The sequence below is a fragment of the Mus pahari genome, chromosome 5 (genome assembly GCF_900095145.1).
Source record: "Mus pahari chromosome 5, PAHARI_EIJ_v1.1, whole genome shotgun sequence".
In the NCBI taxonomy this organism is placed as follows: Eukaryota; Metazoa; Chordata; class Mammalia; order Rodentia; family Muridae; genus Mus; species Mus pahari.
The window spans coordinates 68,614,923-68,633,226 of record NC_034594.1 but is presented as its reverse complement, the minus strand read 5'-3'; the positions used below and the strand labels follow the sequence as shown (position 1 = coordinate 68,633,226).

At 43.5% G+C, this 18,304-nt stretch overlaps 1 protein-coding gene and 1 long non-coding RNA gene across 5 annotated transcripts in view; one reads left to right on the top strand and one right to left on the bottom strand.

Moving 5' to 3' along the window:
• Window positions 1-122: 122 nt before the first annotated feature.
• LOC115064032 lies at window positions 123-17,464 on the top strand. Its single transcript, XR_003843880.1, has 3 exons — window positions 123-197; window positions 12,164-12,300; window positions 17,264-17,464. It is a non-coding gene; the product is annotated as an uncharacterized LOC115064032 (long non-coding RNA).
• Window positions 7,997-18,304, bottom strand: part of Ube2f (ubiquitin conjugating enzyme E2 F (putative)) — a 36,126-nt gene continuing 25,818 nt past the window's right edge. For 3 of the 4 annotated variants that reach the window (XM_021198152.2, XM_021198150.2, XM_021198151.2), the window contains exons 9-10: window positions 10,416-10,478; window positions 7,997-9,194 (exon numbers count right to left, since the gene is read on the bottom strand). In XM_021198152.2, coding sequence (XP_021053811.1) covers window positions 9,144-9,194; window positions 10,416-10,478 — 114 coding nt within the window. In that variant the 3' untranslated portion in view covers window positions 7,997-9,143. The remainder of the gene's footprint in view (window positions 9,195-10,415; window positions 10,479-18,304) is intronic. The other variant, XM_029538749.1, reaches the window with a different exon arrangement.

Sequence of the window (18,304 nt, the reverse complement as noted above, 5' to 3'; positions counted from 1 at the left end):
GCAGAGGAGCTTCAGGAAGGGCTGGCAGCTAGTGCTGTGCTTGCCCACCAGGGGGCAGTGACGGACACAGCAGCAGCCGAGTTCCAGGAAGGGTTGGCGGCTAGGCTAGTACCGCGCTTGCCCACCAGCCTGAGGTTGACCTGGACCCGCAGCTCTCCCAGTAAGGCTGTCTTGCTGATCTTGCAGGAAGAGTGTGGGTAAGGCAAATGCACTCCACAAAGGCTGAGGGGGATGGGAGAGTGCAGAATGGATGGCTAATGGGGGCTACCTCTCCACTACCTTGTCCAGAGCCAAGGACACAGGACCGGTTTCCCACTTTAGATCTCTTGTCTCTTTCGGCGGTGCTTTGCAGTCCTCAGGGCATAAAACTTGTGGTCTTATGATTATTTTAGTGGCAATAGCAATGGAACCGAGAGCTTTGCACGCACTAAGAAAGCCCCAGTGTTTATCAAATTGACAACTACTCTGTTCTTTTAACATTGCTATGGTGGAATTATTTTTATTATTTCACTCATTTAGTGATAGTGTACATGACTGATTGGTGTACATTGGTCAGTCACGTGTTTTGCAACATAGGGAAAAAAAAAATCGCTGTCCTTATTGAACTGATTCAAATCAAGAAAAAGTCTTACACGTGGACTCATCCAGGAAATTGCTAGGTTTGTTGAAGAATGGCACATTCCTTTGGGAAGAGCACCCTCCACATTCTGCCCTCTCTGGTGGCTGTAAAGGTGAGCTGCACAGTACTAACACTACTGTAGAGTTACTGCCAGTCTAAGTGAGAGATGCCTCTGCTCTCACTGAGGTCTGTGGAATCTCCAGGACTGACACTGCCTTTGTTTTCTTTTTTCTCTTTTGTCAGTTAATTTCTTGGCAAGTGATCTCAGAAGTTCTTTGCCATCCAGTACTGTTGAGCATCCTCCTGGGTGCTCATTGGCTCATCTGGGAAAATGCCTCAGCTGGATATGGCAGTGTGCGGCTGTAGCCACATCTGTTCCGGCTGTCATTTCCTGTATCTTTGTAAGCAGCTTTCAGAGGTTACTGTGGGTATTATGATACACACGTGTGAACTAAGTCTGCTAGCACCAATGCTAGCAGCACGTTTTAATTCTGTGTATCGTTCCGTAGGAAAGGGTATGTGAGTACAACATGCACATGAATTCCGGAGAAGAGCCTTGCATCCCCTAAAGCTGGAGTTACAGATGCTTTTACGCCACCTCATGTGAGTGCTAGGAACCAAACTTGGGTCTCCCAGAAGAGCAGTGCATGTTCTTAGCGTCTGTCATCTCTGCTTCCGAGTACCAACATTTTACCATTTTTGATGAAGTAAGGGAATCTTACCCGAATGTGGTTTCTTTTGTTTCCTCTGCTGTTTTTGGGGGTTGGGGCAGTATTAGAGGTGAAGCCCAAGGTCTCACATAAGGTGGGTTAAGTGCTCTCCCACAGCTGGGCTTACCCCAGTCCTTTCCTTCTTTTTTAAATGAAAATTGTTGAGAATACATAAGTGCTGTGTTTACATAATCCCTTTCTCCCATGAGCCTCCTGTTTCCCCACCCTCTTCTCTACTTTCAGCATCACTGTGCTTGAGCACAGGGTGTGTGGGGGGGTAACTTCTATTTAACCACCATATATGATTTCTAAAGGTTCCATTATTCCCTGTGTTTGAAGAACCTTGATTTTACTTAATTTTTGAAAGCGTCTCATTATGTAGCCCCGACTGGCCTTGGACTCACAGAGATCTGCCTACCTCTGCCTCCTGAGTGTTGATTACTTTAGTACTGCAGCGGTATTGACGGTTTTTGTCAACCTTTAAAAATAGGTCAGTAATTCATCATTTTACTTCATCTGTGGAATGGAGCTGACTTTCTCTTTGTTTCCAGAAACAAGGTTTTCCTGAATATAGACTCGCCAAGTACTCTTTCAGCACTTAAGTGACATGCATCTTCCTTTTGTCCTGTATGCTTTCTGATGTGTCTCTATAGGTAATACCTATTTTTTTCTCAGACTTTTAATTTTTTAATTAATTAATTAAAAATTTAACAGGGGGAGGGTATAGGGGACCTTCGGAGAGGAAACTAGAAAAGGGGGTAGCATTTGAAATGTAAATGATGAAAATATCTAAAAAAATTAACATTTTAAAAAAATTTAAAGATGTAAGGTCTCACTGTGGAATCCTACCTGGCCTTGAACCATGTAGACAGGCTGGTCTTGAACTTACAGAGATCTGCCTGTCTCTACCTTCTGAGCCATTTGCCAGCCCAGTAGTTTTTAGTGTTCAGAGATCCATGCTTCTTGGTACAGTTTTGCACTTATCCAGCTCAGGGTCTATTTCTCCAGGGACGTGTATGCTCTAGTCCTTTATAGAATGTGAGTTGTTTTTTGTTTGGTTTCTCTTGTGATTCCACTCTCTTCTCTGAGTAGGGCTTGGGTCTACTGTTCCGGTGTCTCCAGGCCTACATGCTGTGGGGATTCATTTGGCTTACTGACTCAACTTGTTGTTTCCACTGAGTCCACCTACAAAAGTTTTAAAGTTGGTCTTTAGCTTTATAATTTTGGTCTTCTTTAAGCTCTGAATATTTGTAGGGAATTCTTTTTCAATTTCAGGATTCATAGACATGGGAACACTCTTATGACAGATATTCTGAAATCTTTTCAGTTCTTCGGATATTTGACCCATTCCATCAGTGTTGGCTGTGGCTTTAAGCCCCTGGTGTTTGACCTGAGGATGTTTTTTAGGCTCTTAGACACATGCTGTAGGAGATTGGGATCTTAAGGCTGGCAACACTGTGCAGTGCTGGTGACGATTTGGCAAGCCTCTGGCTGCCTACCTCTATCTTCTGGGAGGGCAACCTTAGGTCTGCCTGATGGGAAGCCAGAAATAAACCTGGCTGAGCAGTCACTCTGAAGGGCTCCTCCCTTCTTTCCCTCTCAGAAGTGCCTGTGTCTGCATGACCAGAGCTGGTGACTGCTGTTTATGATGGTAATTCCTTTTACAAGATGGTTTTGTAGGCATCCTGGTACCTTGGGACAGAACACTGCAAGCTTGGTGGCTTGTCATGGCATAGAATCGGTATTTTATTACTACAAGCATTTAGAAGCTTTATTTTGGGTGTGGCTTTTTAAAAATTACACCTTGTGTTTGGAGCACATGCTTGCATCTGCACCACAGCACACACATGGCAGCCAGGTGACATCTTGGGCAAGAGAGACTGTTCTGTCCTCCCACCCTGAGTCCCAGAGGGTCATCAGGCTTGCTTATATTCACCTATTCAGCCATCTTGCTGACTTGGGCAGGGCCAGCATAGCCTCTAGGATTAACTTTTCCCATGGCTGAGCCAATAGTAGCCACTGACCTCTACCCATCGGGCTCAATCGCAAGGCTTATACTCCAGGTCATTTCTCTTTCCTAGCTTCAAAGATCTCAGGGTCAGACATTGCAGGAACAGCTAAGGTCACATGAGCCTTTGGGTCGGCTGGGCATGTACTCTGTGCGGTCTATCCTGTGTGGACTCTGCTCTGAGTTCCAACAACCTAAGACTCAGTTCCCTTGAAAGCTGGGGGAGCTATGGTTGCCATGAGCCAGAATCTGGCGAGTGTCACTTAAGGGCACTGTCTGTCACATTGCTTGGTGATAAGTCTAAAAACTGACTCGTGTGTGACACAGCCAGGCATTAGCTTGGCTTCGCGCAGAGGGTCCTTGCAGTCAGTTTTTCCAGCTACTGATCAGGCATGCAGTTTCCTCTGCTCCCTTCTGAGGGTCTGTGTTGTCTTCTGCAGGCTCCAGGGTTTGCTTTGTCCATGTCTCGGAACCAGTCTGTACTGGCTGGTTTTGTGTATCAGCTTGACACAAGCTAGTTAACAGAGGAGCCTCAGGTGAGGAAATGCCTCTACAAGATCCAGCTGTAAAGCATTTTCTAAATTAGTGATCAATACAGGAGGCCCAGCCCATGGTGGGGTGTGCCATCCCTGGGCTAGTAAACAGTACCCCTCCATGACTTCTACATTGGCTCTTGTCTCCAGGATCCTGCTGTTTGAGTTCTTGTCCTGACTTCCTTCACTGGTGAACAGCACTATGAAAGTGTAAGCCAAATAACCCCTTTTTTGGTTTTTGGTCATGGTGTTAGGTTGAAACAACAGAAACCCTAACTAAAACACCATCTTTTTTTTTTTTTTTTTTTAAATGATTTTTATTTCACGTGCATTGGTGTTTTACCTGCACATATTTATGAGGGTGTTAGATCCCCTGGAACTGAGTTAAAGTTGTGAGCTGCCATGTGGGTGCTGGGAATGAAACCCATCATCTGGGTTTTACCCACCGAGCCATCCCTGCCATGTGGCTTTTGTTATGGCATGGCTTCCTGTTGCCTTTCACTTTGGCTTGTTTTTCCCTGCTTTATTTTATTTTATTTTATCTGAGTTAGCATGTTATTTATTGGGGCCTCCTACATTTTTTGATCCTACACTTTATTTCTATTCATACTAATAGGTAATTCTGAGCCTCCAGGATAAGATTTTTCTGTTGTTCATTTCCTGGGCTCCTTACTCAGGCAAAGCAAAAGCTCTCTCATTGATGGGCAGGTCTCTTCAGTCACCGCATGGCTGGCCAGGGCTCCCAGCTTCTGGGTAGTTCCTTGGGCAAGCACCTCTGGTACACACTCCACATTCTCTACCTCATTCAATAGCGAAGAGCCAGATTATCTCACATGGTCAAGGTAAGGCTCCAGGTGCTCCCAGAGGGACATGAACACACATAAGGCCATGTGACATTCCCATCATTTGCTGATGGCTGGGAAAGACTGGGGTCCTCACAAGTGCCTATCTACGTGTAAAAGCAGCCAGAGTACTTAAGAGTATGTGACCTGGATATGGACAGAGCCCCAGGAGGAAAGCTGAGACTGGACTGAACTGAGTAGATGCTATATCTCAGGGTGTGAAAGCACTACTTTGAGGCCAGGGACCTCAATGACTGTTTCCTGTGGGGCTGGCCCACTGTGAGGACAATGGAAACACCGAACCTTGGCCTATGTCTCCAGATTCATCTAGAGCTCCAAGCTAGAACTCCATCACTTCAGACATTAGTGTGAGGCCAAACTTCTGAAGTAGAAGAAAGCTGTTCACCACAGCTCCGCCTAGCACAGACCCTCAGCTCCCACTGTCCAGTAAGGAAGGGTATGGGTTTTAGAACTAAAGTTTCTTCTCTAAACAGTAATGTATGCTAACACAAATGACTGGCTTGATACCAAATCTCCCAGTATCATGAGCTTCTTGAGTGAGGAGTGGCTAGAAAGTGCAGCAGGGATGCAGAGGTGACAAACTCAGTGTGGAGAAAGTGACAGACAGCCTAGAAATGCTGGCTCCCAGTGCTTTACAGTGTGGCATCAGCTACTGCATGTCAGCTATAGGACTCAGGAACAAAGTCACCACAGCTCCTTTCTTTTCTGAGTGGACACCTGCCACAAGTGCTCCTGTGTGAGGCTTCGCAAGAGGCCCTGCTCACACTGCACTGCAGCACCCAGAAGGCAGGCACTGCCTGCTATAAGCTAAAAACCCACGACATTTTTTAGAAAAACTCTGGCTCAGAAAATTTAAGAACGAGAGCAAATGAGTCCAAAGCTGAGATTTGAGATAATTCAGTTCTTTATGCCACTCAACATGTACAAATACATTCTTAGGTAAGGCCTCCACTCTGTGCTTTAAAAATGCTAATTCTTTCAGTAAGCACAGACAGGCAGTATGGCCTCCTGCACCAGCCCCCTGTGCTGCTGAGTGCTTGATACAGGTCATGGAAGGAAAGAGGGGTGAGAGGCTTTATTTTTAAAGTTCTTCTTTGGCAAAAGCATGCCCAGCAATGTTATCATACTGGCATTTTACTCAGCATAACTTATTTCATCAACAGTGGAACTGTAGAAGTCTGAATCTTAGAATATTTGTAAATAGCTGAAGCTCAAAACCACCCTGGGCCAGGCAATGAGGAAATGCCTACTCGAGACTGTGGCTGCTGGCTTATAGCCTTTTCTGTTTTAAAAGTTATTTTCTTTAATGAGTGAGCATGTGCCATACATGTGGAAGCCAGAGGATAGCTCTGTGGAGCTGGCTCTCGTTCCACCCTTACAGGGGCTGGAAGGAGGGCAGAAGAGGCTCAAACTCAGGTCACCTGATGTGCAAGCACTTTTGCCACCTAACTGTCTTGCCCATTATTTGGGTATTTTTAACCAAAAAAAGGAAATTCTGCTGGGTTGTCAGCAAAAAACTGATGTTGGGACTGGAGAGATGCCTCAGTGATTGAGAGCACTGGCTGGTTCTTCCAGAGGTCCCAAGTTCAATTTCCAGCAGTCACATTTATCTATAACAGGATCCAATTCCCTTTTCTGGCATGCAGGAGTACATGCAGTCAGAGCACTCATATACATAAAATAAATAAATAAACAAAACAACCCTGGTGGCCACAGGAACTCATGAGTGACTTTTAAGGTCTAGTAGAATACGAAGTTCAACTAAGGTTAACCAGAACAGACCCCCGCCACCACAGATTTCACAGGGGTGGAAAATCAAAACAACGTGTGGCTTTAGGTTGTTCAGTGAGCTTCCACTTTCAGCAGTGGGTGGAGTTGGGGTAGCACGGTGGTGTTCCCTGGGAAGAAGCTCCACAAAGCTTCTCTACGGTGTCTGCTCTTGCAAATACACACCTTGCTGGCTGTGCTCAGTGGGAAGGACAGGGTGTCTGCGGTTCTCAGTGCTTGAACAGAACGAAAAGGGCGGTCACCCACAACTGAAGACTCTGCTTCCTGGGATCTGCTTGCAAGCTCCCTAAACAGTGGGTACTGTGACACCTGCCATCCTAGCACTGAGGAAACTGAGGCAGAAGGCCAGCTTGGACCAAGCAGCAACAAACAGAAAATAACAATAACAAGAGTGAGAGCAGGGCTAGGAGGAAAGAGGCACAATGGTGTGCAGCCAAAACCTGGACTCTACTTAATGGTCCCCCTGCCTCAGCTCCTGAGAAAGACAGCAGGTGAAACCTGCTGGGGTAGGTGTCTAAGGGACAATCAGAGATGCAACTCTCCTTCTGAGGCCCACCCTGCAAGGGTTTCCTTCTCTGAGCACTTGAGAACACACCACTTTCACCCAAGCTGAGCAGCAGCCTCCAAGACTCAGGAAGCAGAGGATGATAGTCAGCAGTGTGCTCAAGCTCCCAAGAGCTTCCATGCCCATTGCAGACCACTAGCACCAGTTTCCCATAGGGGGCTGGCCCCGCCTCTTCACAAGTTTGAGGATCATACCTCCTTGGTAGACTAGAAACTACCAGCTTGGCTGGGGTCACAAGAACTAGTTAGAACATTGCTTTGGCCGGGGTGGGGAAATCAAGAAGCTGGCAGTCTAGAGGTCAGGTAAGCACCACTGCTCACTGTGAGGGGTGAGGCTGTGGAGTCTGTGGATTGGGGAAAGTGATTTCCACTTAACAGAATGAGAGGATATCCTCTTACTTGGAAATGTCGTATCATAAACTATCTGACCTCCAAAATGCTACTGTGTGGTACCCTGAGGTTAGCACCTTCCTCACAGTGCAGGCAGGCTGCTCTCCGGCACTGTGTGCACTGACAGGCACTAGTGTCATTTCTTCCACTGAAGCATTCTTGTGAGGAAGTCCTACCTGTGATGCTAGCACTGCCTTGGTCAGCTGCTGGGCACCAGCCCAATGACAGCAACACTGGCAGAGGGTTAAGTCACAGCTTTCCCTAGACTCTGGGAGGAGGATGCTGAGGCTCGTGGGCAAGTCCTAAACCTAAACCACTGGAGTACTACCATTCGCCTTGTTAGACGATGCCCTTCCTGCTCGGTTCCTCTAGGTATGTGGCTGCCAGCAGAGATCACCCTCATGGCTAATTGGCACAATTCCTGATGCCAAGTGGGAAGCAAAACTGACCTTGTTTGCACACTAAACCCAGAAGATGACAGGCAGGAAGACTAGCAGTTAAATGTGAATGCTAGGCAGGCAGTGAGTAAAACCAGACATGCATTTATTTTGCATTAGATTTCACTGGTTCAGATGTCTAAAGCCAGAATAAGCCCACCTGTCTCTCTCCAGGGCTGACCCTGAAGTGTACTACCCTGACTATGGCGTATGCTGCAGCTATGAAATTCCCCCACTTGGAACCACTGGCAAATTGGAAGACAGTCATAGTGGAGTTGTGGCAGAGTCAGAGACTGAGCTGACTCCCCAGGCAGGACGGAAATGACAGAGTCTGTTAAGGAGCCCTGGCTCATGCTATGACCATGGCAGAATCACCTACCGGCCTGCTGTGTCTGGGTAGCACGTGAGGGAAGCCTCCCCGCCTTTGGTTCTGACCGTCCAGGTGTAGGTCTAAGGCTCTAAGACACCCACATGTAGACCTGAAGGAAGAGCTGCTGCCTAGGAGCCAGACTCCTGCTGCATCTGGGGAAACTGAAGTATGTGCCTAGCGTGGTCTCTTTGTATTTCTCTTCAGTAGTTTCTTGACTCAATGTCTTTGTGTTTGCTCTATACAATGAATACAAAGTAAATAAGAATAGAAAAAATAATTAAAGCATCAAATTGTACAAATTACAAATCTGTTCCAAAATATACTTACATTAAATAAAATACGCATTTCAGTAAGATCTACAGTGAATGACTATGCATTCTGGGAAGCTTCACATCTAGGTAGGGTCAACATTCGTGGAAGAAGCTAAGAGAATGTGCATCCAATCACAGTTTATAGCGGGTTTCTTATTGCCAATCTGCCAGTCACATGGAACATGTCATTACATCACTTGTGCAGGACACCGATTGTTGGGGGAAAGGAAGCAAGCGCTATATCCTCAGTGGTGAGTTCATTACAACTTCGGAGGGATTCCACCAGACAGCCTAGACAGTAGTTTCAGTAAACACGTTAAGGGAAGCAGACGACTCTCTGAGGCCCAGACACACTTTCTTGCTGCATTATGTTGTTCTCCTCCTATAGTGGGCAGTCAGGAGGGTCTTCTTCAGGATAGCATGGTTGCAGGACTGGGACAATCCCAAGGGGCTGACAGGGAGTATGAGGATGGGGAGGAGGGCTACCTCGAGCTGTTTCACACCAGAGACAACTGTGACAAAGTCCTCAGACCTGCGATCTCTCCTCTTATCATCTGGCATAGCGTTTGATGTATTCATCCACTTTGTCCCGAAAATCCTCCTGCGGAGGGAGAGGACACAGCAGAGTGAGAGAACAAAGTGACACTTCAGGAACACAGCAAACCTCCAAAGTGAAGGACCCTATGGAGAAACCTGGCTTCCTGTCACCAATGGCCCACCTTTCCATGACTGCAGTGCAAACTGTGCAGGAGACAGTACAGTGGAAATGCTAAGAGCCGCTCACCCACACTGGACTGTTCTGGTCTTCTGTAGGAGACCCTTGTGCAAAGTCATTCCAGGTGCATCTCTCTCAGTGCTTCGTCCCTTCCCTTCCCTGGGGTTCTGATGCTTTATTTATGGACCTATACCCTGCTTAGACACAGGCCCCGGAGTGTAGCCACAGTGCACTGTGATGGCAACTCTTACAGCTTGGTACACTTACACTGGTTCCTTTGGGAGGCTTGGGTATTTGATTAATAGGCTTTTTTTCTCAGAAGCACCTCATACCCATCTGAAGTAGGTAAGACAGAAAATGTTTGATGTACAAAACAAAGCTCTGCCCCCTGCATGTGCAAAATGATGGCCAGAGTCAGGCCCTCAGCAGGCATATCAGGAAAAAAACAAAAACAAAAAATTCAAACAATCTTCTGAGAATGGCTCAAAAATAAGAGCAAACTATATAGAAGCACAAAGCAAGCATATTCTGCAACACTTGATCTGCCTAGAAGTTTCCCAGGCAGTGTATACAGGGGTTGTGTCCATTGCGCCCACAATTCAAACTAAGGACATACAGTATCCCTGACCCAGTAATCTGCCTGTAGGACCAAATCAAATACTTCAGGGTGTAGTTGTGTTTACTGACTACTGTGGGGAAAACCTGAGTGAATAAAAGACAACCACCCAGGAGGGAACATATATGGACTGGTCAGAAAGAAAAAGAAAGACTAAGAGTAAAATGTGGCCTGATGTTACTCATTTTCCTTCTCTACCTCTGTGGTGGAGTTTTGCTGTTTTGTTTTGCAGTGCTAGACAAGTGCTCTATCACAAAGCTATATCCCCAGCCATCCCTTACTGCTAACAAAGTAATGAAATTTTATTATGGTTTTACCTGTAATAAAAACCATATTCACTATGAGCAAACCACACATTTACTGTAACATCATATATAAACTGCCTTAAATGGCCGCCTGGCATCCACCACTGAAGCCTCACTTACCAGCTGAGACTCCTACGACCTTTTCCCTAGCGTGCCTACTTAGAAGCAGCCCACTTGTCAGCTCACCTTGTCCCGCAAATGATGTTCTGCAGCTTCAATATTCAGTGGATCATCAAAATTCAAAAGATCCTTTAAAAGAGAGCAACTCATAATGAGTGTGGGAAAGAATCTCTTTACACTGTAGCAAATTTTTCCTTTGCAAAGTCTTAGTGTACCAGCAGAGCAGCTTCAGAGAGTTCCAAGCACTCCATGTCCCTCACTGCAGTGCTGAGCAGGGGTGGCTTTCAAAATGGTGAATGAGGGTTCAGGAAAAGGTGTGTGTTCACACATGACTATCCCCCACTCTGGGGAAAATGGAGATAATAGCAATCACATTAATTTGAAGCTATCTGATAACTAGTGAATGGCAACCATTATCTTAAAAAGATTTATTTTTATTTTCTATGTATGTTTTGCTTGCATGTATGTAGGTGTAGTGTGTGTGTGTGTGTGTATAAGCCAGAAGAAGGAACTCAAATTACAGGAAGTTGTGAGCTGCCATGTAGGTGCTGCAAATAGAACCTGGGTCCTCTAGAAAGGCAGCCAGTGCTTTTCACCATTGAGTCACCTCTCTGGCCTTAAGTCACCATTCTTTGGAGGGTGGGGGTGGGACAGCTGAGACAGGATCTCTCTGTGTAGTCCTGGTTCTCCTGGAACTCTCTCTGTAGACCAAGCTGGCTTCAAACTTAAGAGCTCTGCCTGTCTCTACATCCCAAGTGCTGGGATTAAGGGTATGTGCCAGCACTGCCAGCTAGAGCAACCATTCTGCTGTTTGTTGTTGGAGACAGGGTGTCTTATTGGGAAGTGAAACTCACTAATTAGGTGAAGCTGGATGACCAGTGAACCTCCAGCAATCCTGCCAGTGCTGGAATCATAGGCACAAACCTATGTCTAGCTTCTTTGTATCAGTTCTTGAAATTGAACTTGGGCCCATATGCTTGTACAGGTATCTCTCCAGGTCTATTGTTTCCTTTCTTGCAATATTTATGATCATGCATTCTGAAAGTGAATGCATGCATATACATGATTACAGGACAATTTTTAGGAAGTGGTAGGTTTTGGGGATTTAAGATTATTATCAGGCTAGGGACTCTCTGCTACACCATTAAACTGGCTCTTCATTTCTTTTACTTTTGGAGACAGTATGTCTGTAGCCCTGGCTAGCCTGGAACTCACTATATACATCAGGCTGGTCTCAAACTCTGAGCTCCAACTGCTTCTGTAGCCCCAGTGCAGAGACTAAGCCTACCACACCGAGCCCCATTTCCTTTTAAAAGCACTCACTTCTCTAATTTCCTGTCTCCTCTGTGTATATACAGTTTCTCTTTTGACCTTGCCTGAGTGGTCTTATTCTTTTCTGACTTCCCTTCAAATATACTAACTCAAAAATCCAAAGGGAACAATATCTGGTGTCCCCAAACTCAGGGGAGCAGACTTTTTCTGTTGAGGCTCCAGTCTCTATCTTGTCCTTGGGCCATCATCTATTAACACTCTTGTTTCTTCCACTATCTTGCTTCCATTCTCATAATTGACTTAGGACATTTCGTGATAGGGGGCTTTCTGGACTTTTACAATGGGGACATTCCATTTACATCATTGTGTAACCAAGAGATAATACGGGTTTGGCCCATGCACCTTTGTGGTTTGTAGCTTTGTAGCCCTTTGTTTCCCTAGAGTAAACTGAGACTTGAACAGAATTTTTTGTCTTGTCTCCTTCCTTTGTGTCTCTTGATCCCAAATTTGTCATTGTTGCTCCTGTTGCTTAACTCCTGCAGGTCAGGGCAGCTGGTGCCCAGCAGTGAGGCTCAAGTATGAAGGGACCAATGAAGATCACCGACGTTTTTGGTCAGCCGATGAATTTTCTGTGGCAGACATCTTGAGCAGTAACCTCTCACCTCGACTAGGGATCCTGGTAAGTTTGTGGTGATCATGGGACAGACGTTGGGTAGCCATGAATTACTTGTGGAAGGATTGAAAAAGGCGCCAGGGATAAAGGTTAAAATACATGATTTGCTTGAATTTTTTGATTCTGTTAGAGATTTACCCATGATTTCCCCTTGAAGGTACTACTGCTCTTAAAAGATGGGAACCCCACATTGAGCAGTGCGTGGTGGCGCACGCCTTTAATCCCAGCACTTGGGAGGCAGAGGCAGTCGGATTTCTGAGTTCGAGGCCAGCCTGGTCTACTGAGTGAGTTCATGGGAGTGCATGGGTAGCACTTTGCAAGATTGTTACAGAGAGTTGGGCCAGCGATGAATAAACTTTGTAGATGGACAAGGTAATGGTAAAATGCGTTTTGTGTATGTGTTTAGAGTTATGCTAAAATCTAGAGAAGTGAAGGTAATTCTCATAGGTGCTTTTAGTCTTTGGACCCTGACTAGAGATAGTTAACACCTGAGACACGAGAGAATGGGTTTGAGAAAAGCAGTCCTCTCCGACTATCTGGGGATGCTTTGGTGGAAGAGAAGGAAAATGAATGTAAGCTGTTTCAGAGCTCTCCTAGGGACAGGAGGTTGGGAGACATCCTGCCTCCTCTCTGGCTCCTACTGGAGGAATGCCTGGTTCTAGGTCTCTTAGGTAGGATATCTGGGTCCCTTTGGGATGTCAAATTCTCTTCCCTCTCTATTGTCTGTCCTTGGAGTGCCTATCTGTCAAAACTGACTGTTTTATGTTAATGGCATGCCAATCTGTCCAGGTCTGTCAAAACTGTTTTATGTTAAGTCCATGTTTTTGTTTTGTGGTTTGATTGACTGATCGTTGTTCTGTGTTTCATGTTCAAAAGAAAAAAAAATGGTTAAAACTTTATCTGCTGGTTGTTCAGCCCTTGATTTAGTTGCTATTTATTTATTTAAAAATATTTATTTATTATATCTAAATACACTGTAGCTGTCTTCAGACACACCAGAAGAGGCTATCAGATCTCATTATGGATGGTTGTGAGTCACTATATGGTTGCTAGGATTTGAGCTCAGGACCTTTGGAGGAGCAGTCAGTGCTCTTAACCACTGAGCCATCTCTCTAACCACTTTGATTTAGTTTTAACTCATTAAAAGAGAGAGAGAGAGGGAGAGAAAAAGAAAAAATAAAAAGCAGTCTCAATTGGCCTTTGGAGGCCTGCACCTGTAGTTAGGAGTCTAGAACTGCTAGCGTAGCCCTTCTAGAAGCTTCTCTGAAAAGCTACTCTTAAAGGGGCCAGAAGCTTCTCAAGTTCTATGGTAAGGGAACTGATGGATGGCTATTTCTTCTAGAATCTCTGTGGCTGTGATTATTGGGTTCAGAGGTGACAAGGAGCTCCTCTCTTGAAATTACAGCTAGAAAAATTAAGAATTTTGTCTGGTTTAAATAAGTAAATGTGTAGTCATTTCATTTTTATTTCTGACTGGTTTTAAAGGTATAAATATGTTCTACCAAACATATTTATAAAGGTATAAATATGTTAGACCATTGGCTTATAAGTTATTGGGTATGATTAAAAATTTGTAACATTGGTAACAGAAAGTTTGCTTATAACTGGTAACTCCGGGTTGGAGGAATTCAGAGAATATGTGGCATGAGCCAACCCAGGGAAACAGGTCTCTAAAGATACTTCTAAACTGGGTAACATTCTATGTAATTCTTATCCTAGAAACCAGATTTATAAAAGATAGGATTTAGGGCAGAGCCTCTTTCAGGTATTAGAGGCTGCACCATCTTGTGTTCGGTGCAGGAACAGGCAGCCAAACTTTGTAGCATTTGGGTGATTCACTTGATGCTTTTGGAGAGACTGGATTGTTGGAGGTTGAGTTTTGCTTTCCAAAGTTCTGGTGTGCTCTGGGCCACCATCTCAGAATGACCCAGGCTCCCTAACTACAGTTAAAAAGTAGGGAAACACTTAAAAATTTTGTAACATGAAAATAATGCCTTTAGTGTTCCTTTTAAAGAGAATGGATTGTTTACACTGTTAAAATTGAGTTTTGCTTCCCAAAATTGTGGCTGTATTCTGGTGTCTTACAAGAGAAACTTAAAAATTATAGTTAAATTGCCAGTGTTCGATTGGCTATAGTTGGCAGTTTGATCATAGGCTCAGGATTTTTAACTCACCCATATTTGTAATTAAGATGGTTGCTAGAGTAATAAAAGTTAAAAACAGCTGTGGCCAGTATGGACCTGCTGCCCTTTTTTACACAAGCTTTTATTGGATACAGTGGTAGAAGCAAATTTAACACCCCCAAGATTGGAAAGGAGATTTCAGTGGGAGTTCATCTGGTATCAAACAAGTTCCTGATGAACTGTTTCAGGAATTGTGGACAGGCTGCTAAACGCAGCTAGGATTTTGGGGGACACTAAAGCAGGAATTCCTTTCGTTACACAACTGTCTTAATGAGAATGTTGATCTGCCATTCGGCCATCTGGCCATACAAAACAAAACCACTCTTATCTGGATACATTTGTGTTTGTGCAGAAATTGGACCCCCAGACAATCAGGGTCTGGTTATGGCTGCTGCTTTGCAGGGGACTACAGTACAAACAATGCTCTCACAGTGCTGAGGTGGTAAGGAATGTTTTAAGTATGAGCACATAAATCTTTTTAGGAAAAACTGTCCAAAAATTAGAGACATAGACAATAGAATCGCTCCCCTGGAATCGATCCTCACTGCAGGAGGGGTAGTCATTGGGCCAGGCCTCAGACAGTTAGGTTTGCTGGGCACTGCTTGTTTTGCAAACCATGCCTAGGGAAGTTTTTTGGGCCCTTGCCTCCAGGAAACTGGGAATTACTCTTAGGCCAAAACAGCATTATTACAGATATCAAGGTGTTGTTCAAAACAAAGTTCAAACTTATGAAAGGTTAATGAGACAATGGAACTTGTAGAGGCATTACAATCTGGACTGCTTACTCCATATAGAATTATTATGGATTTGGAGGATTGTTCTTTATTTCTTTGCATCCTGATGATTGTAAAGGGTTTACTTTTAGTATGTTTGCTTGTAATTTTAAAGAAGCCATAAAGCAGCATCTTGGAAAGTTTTGCCTCAAGTAATGGTCTTATTATTACATTGTGTAAAAAAAATTTTTTTCAATGCAAGAAGTTAGGACTTTGAATCTTTCAATGTATATTCATCACATTTTATAAGGTGATCCCTCTGAAGGAGTTTTACTACAAGGCTTTGCTCTTATACAGTGGGCTTTAAAACTCTGGAGTAGTTGCTGCTCCAGAAAAGATTCAAAGGCAATTACTTTTTCAATATTTGGGGCCTCGGTTATATGCTAGACGAATTGTGGCACAGAAAATTCAAGAAAGAAGAAATTATTTGCTTACTTCAAATTATTTTCAAAAGCTTCCAGGAGATGTCTTTTGGCTAAGACCTCACCTTAAGCTCACCACAGGAGGACTTAAGCCTTTGTTGGATGTTATCAAGGGAGATGCAAATTAACTGGTGAGAGACAAATACCTTTGCAGAAAGTAGAGGAAGCTTCTGTAATCAATTGTTATTGATTGTAATCAAATATTAGTTATTGTTACTCAATGTGCCCAGAGCACTTCTTTGGCAAAAGAGAGGATTAATGTGGATTCATCTCTCCTCATCTCCAAGTAAAGTTTTAATATCCTCTTATGAAGCTGTTGTGGTGTTAATAAAAAATTGTAGGATAGAATCATGAAAGTATTTTGGAAAGAATGTCTTTTTTTTTTTTTTAAGATTTATTTATTACATGTAAGAACACTGTAGCTGTCTTCAGACACTCCAGAAGAGGACATCAGATCTTGTTATGGATGGTTATGAGTCACCATGTGGTTGCTGGGATTTGAATTCCGGACCTTCGGAAGAGCAGTCGGGTGCTCTTACCCACTGAGCCATCTCACCAGCCCGCCACTATTTTTAATATGTTAAAAAAAAAAAAATCATGCTTTAAATTGTATACTGATAACCTATATAATCTCAGGGCTTACAATTGCTTGAAATTGTTCCTTTTTTAGATACTGCTAATTCTCAAATTTTGCAATTGTTTATGCATATACAACTCAAGTTAAGAGAAAATACTGTTCCTTTAAAGGACTATCCTTAAACATTTAAAATCTCATTCTGGACTGCCTGGATAAGACCCCTTAAGGCAGTGCTACAGCAGACTTGTATCCCAGGCAGATTATAGGCCTTACATATAAGTACACTTGGCCATATAATCTAACTCTTTAATTCATCAAAATAGTAACAGATTGAGATAAAAATTTGGTAATTTTAGAGAATTTGCAGGTTAAATTGTAAAGACTTATTCTTCTCAGTGTCCTCAATTTCTACCTGTTCCACATAATGGTGTTAATTCTCGAGGACTTATACTTAATCAATTATTGCAAATGGATATGCATTATTTCTGATTTTAGAAAAATAAAATATGCACGACTATTGATACCTTTTCAGGCTTTCTAGTTGCAACTGCTTTAACAGGAGAAGCAACTAAAAATGTAATTAGTCATTGCCTGCATTAATTTTTTTATTCATATGCTTGGTGTTCCAAATCAGATTATAACAGATAATGGAACTGGCTATTACACTCAAGCATTTGAGATGTTTTGTCAACAATTTAACATTACCCATATTACTGGGATTCCTTATAATCCTCAAGGACAAAGTATTGAGAAACAGGTATTGTGGAACTTTAAAACAATATTGTCATAAAATAAAAAAGGGGGAGTTATATCCCCATACACCACACATTTACTTAAATCACGTTCTTTTTATATGAAAAGTTTTAAAATTTGGATATCAAGGAACTCTGAGTGTCTATGGCACCCTACAACCAGGCATACTTATGCCTAGGTGAAGGATCCACCTAGATCATGGCGTGGTCCTGATCAGGTATTTAGGATGGAATAAAGGGCATGTTTATATTCTTTCCCCAGGATGCTGAAGGAGCATGCTAGGTTCCAGAGTGATTTGTGAGACATGCTGATGCTGGGACAAAGAATGATGCTGACATGAGTTTTCAGAGTACCTTGACAATGGTGACTGGAAAGCTGTTTTGGACATATGTTCCTGACCCACCTTTGCTTGCCTATATCCCAGATTGGACAAGCTGCCTTGCTTAGAGCTTTTAGACCTTGTGGGAGAGAAAGCATGGAGACTGTGGAAACTGCCTTCAAAAACTTAATCAAAAAGAGTTATGACTCTTCTTTTTCCTTTAATGTGATCAGTTATTCTGATTCAATCATGAACTGGTCTAGAAATTAATCCAATATTGGAAATAAAAGTCTCCATTTGGAAGGCTGATTCTGGACATTTTTAGAGACATTTGAAAGTTAGCTGCAGTTCTCTCTGATGTGTTAGCAACAGATAAAATTGGGACAGGATCTGGATTTCAAACAAATGTTAGTGCATGTGTTAAGGCTCCAAATTTGATATTGTTTGGTCTTGTTGAAATTATTTTGTTTCTTCCACGGTACTTAATGTAAATTGTATTGATTGTACACTTTGTAATTGTGTTAGTATATTGAAACCTGGCATGTCTGTTATGGTGGTCCATCAAACAGCTTTTGCTTTATTGCCTGTGAGTATTACAGGACCTTGGTATTCTGAAAGAAACTTGCAGGTACTGGAAGAAGAGACTGCAGGAAGAAGACCCCATGTTGAGTGCCTGGAATGGAATTCTGCCCTACCTTCTCTCCTTCCTTGACCCAGTGCTTGGTTACTAATTCTACTACCGCTAGGACCTTTTCTTTTTAATAGAATTATGGCCTTTATTTAGGGACAAATAGATGCAATTAAGATCCGACCCTTGCAGATTCATTATCACCGGCTGTCAATGTCAGATCTGGGAGATGGTTTTGATGACATTCTTACAAATGGCCCCTAAAATAACCCAGCGCATGCTTGGTCCTTCACCTTTCCAGTGCAATGGACTGGGTAGCCAGTGAAGGGCAACTGAGAGGAGGAGGCCACCCTTA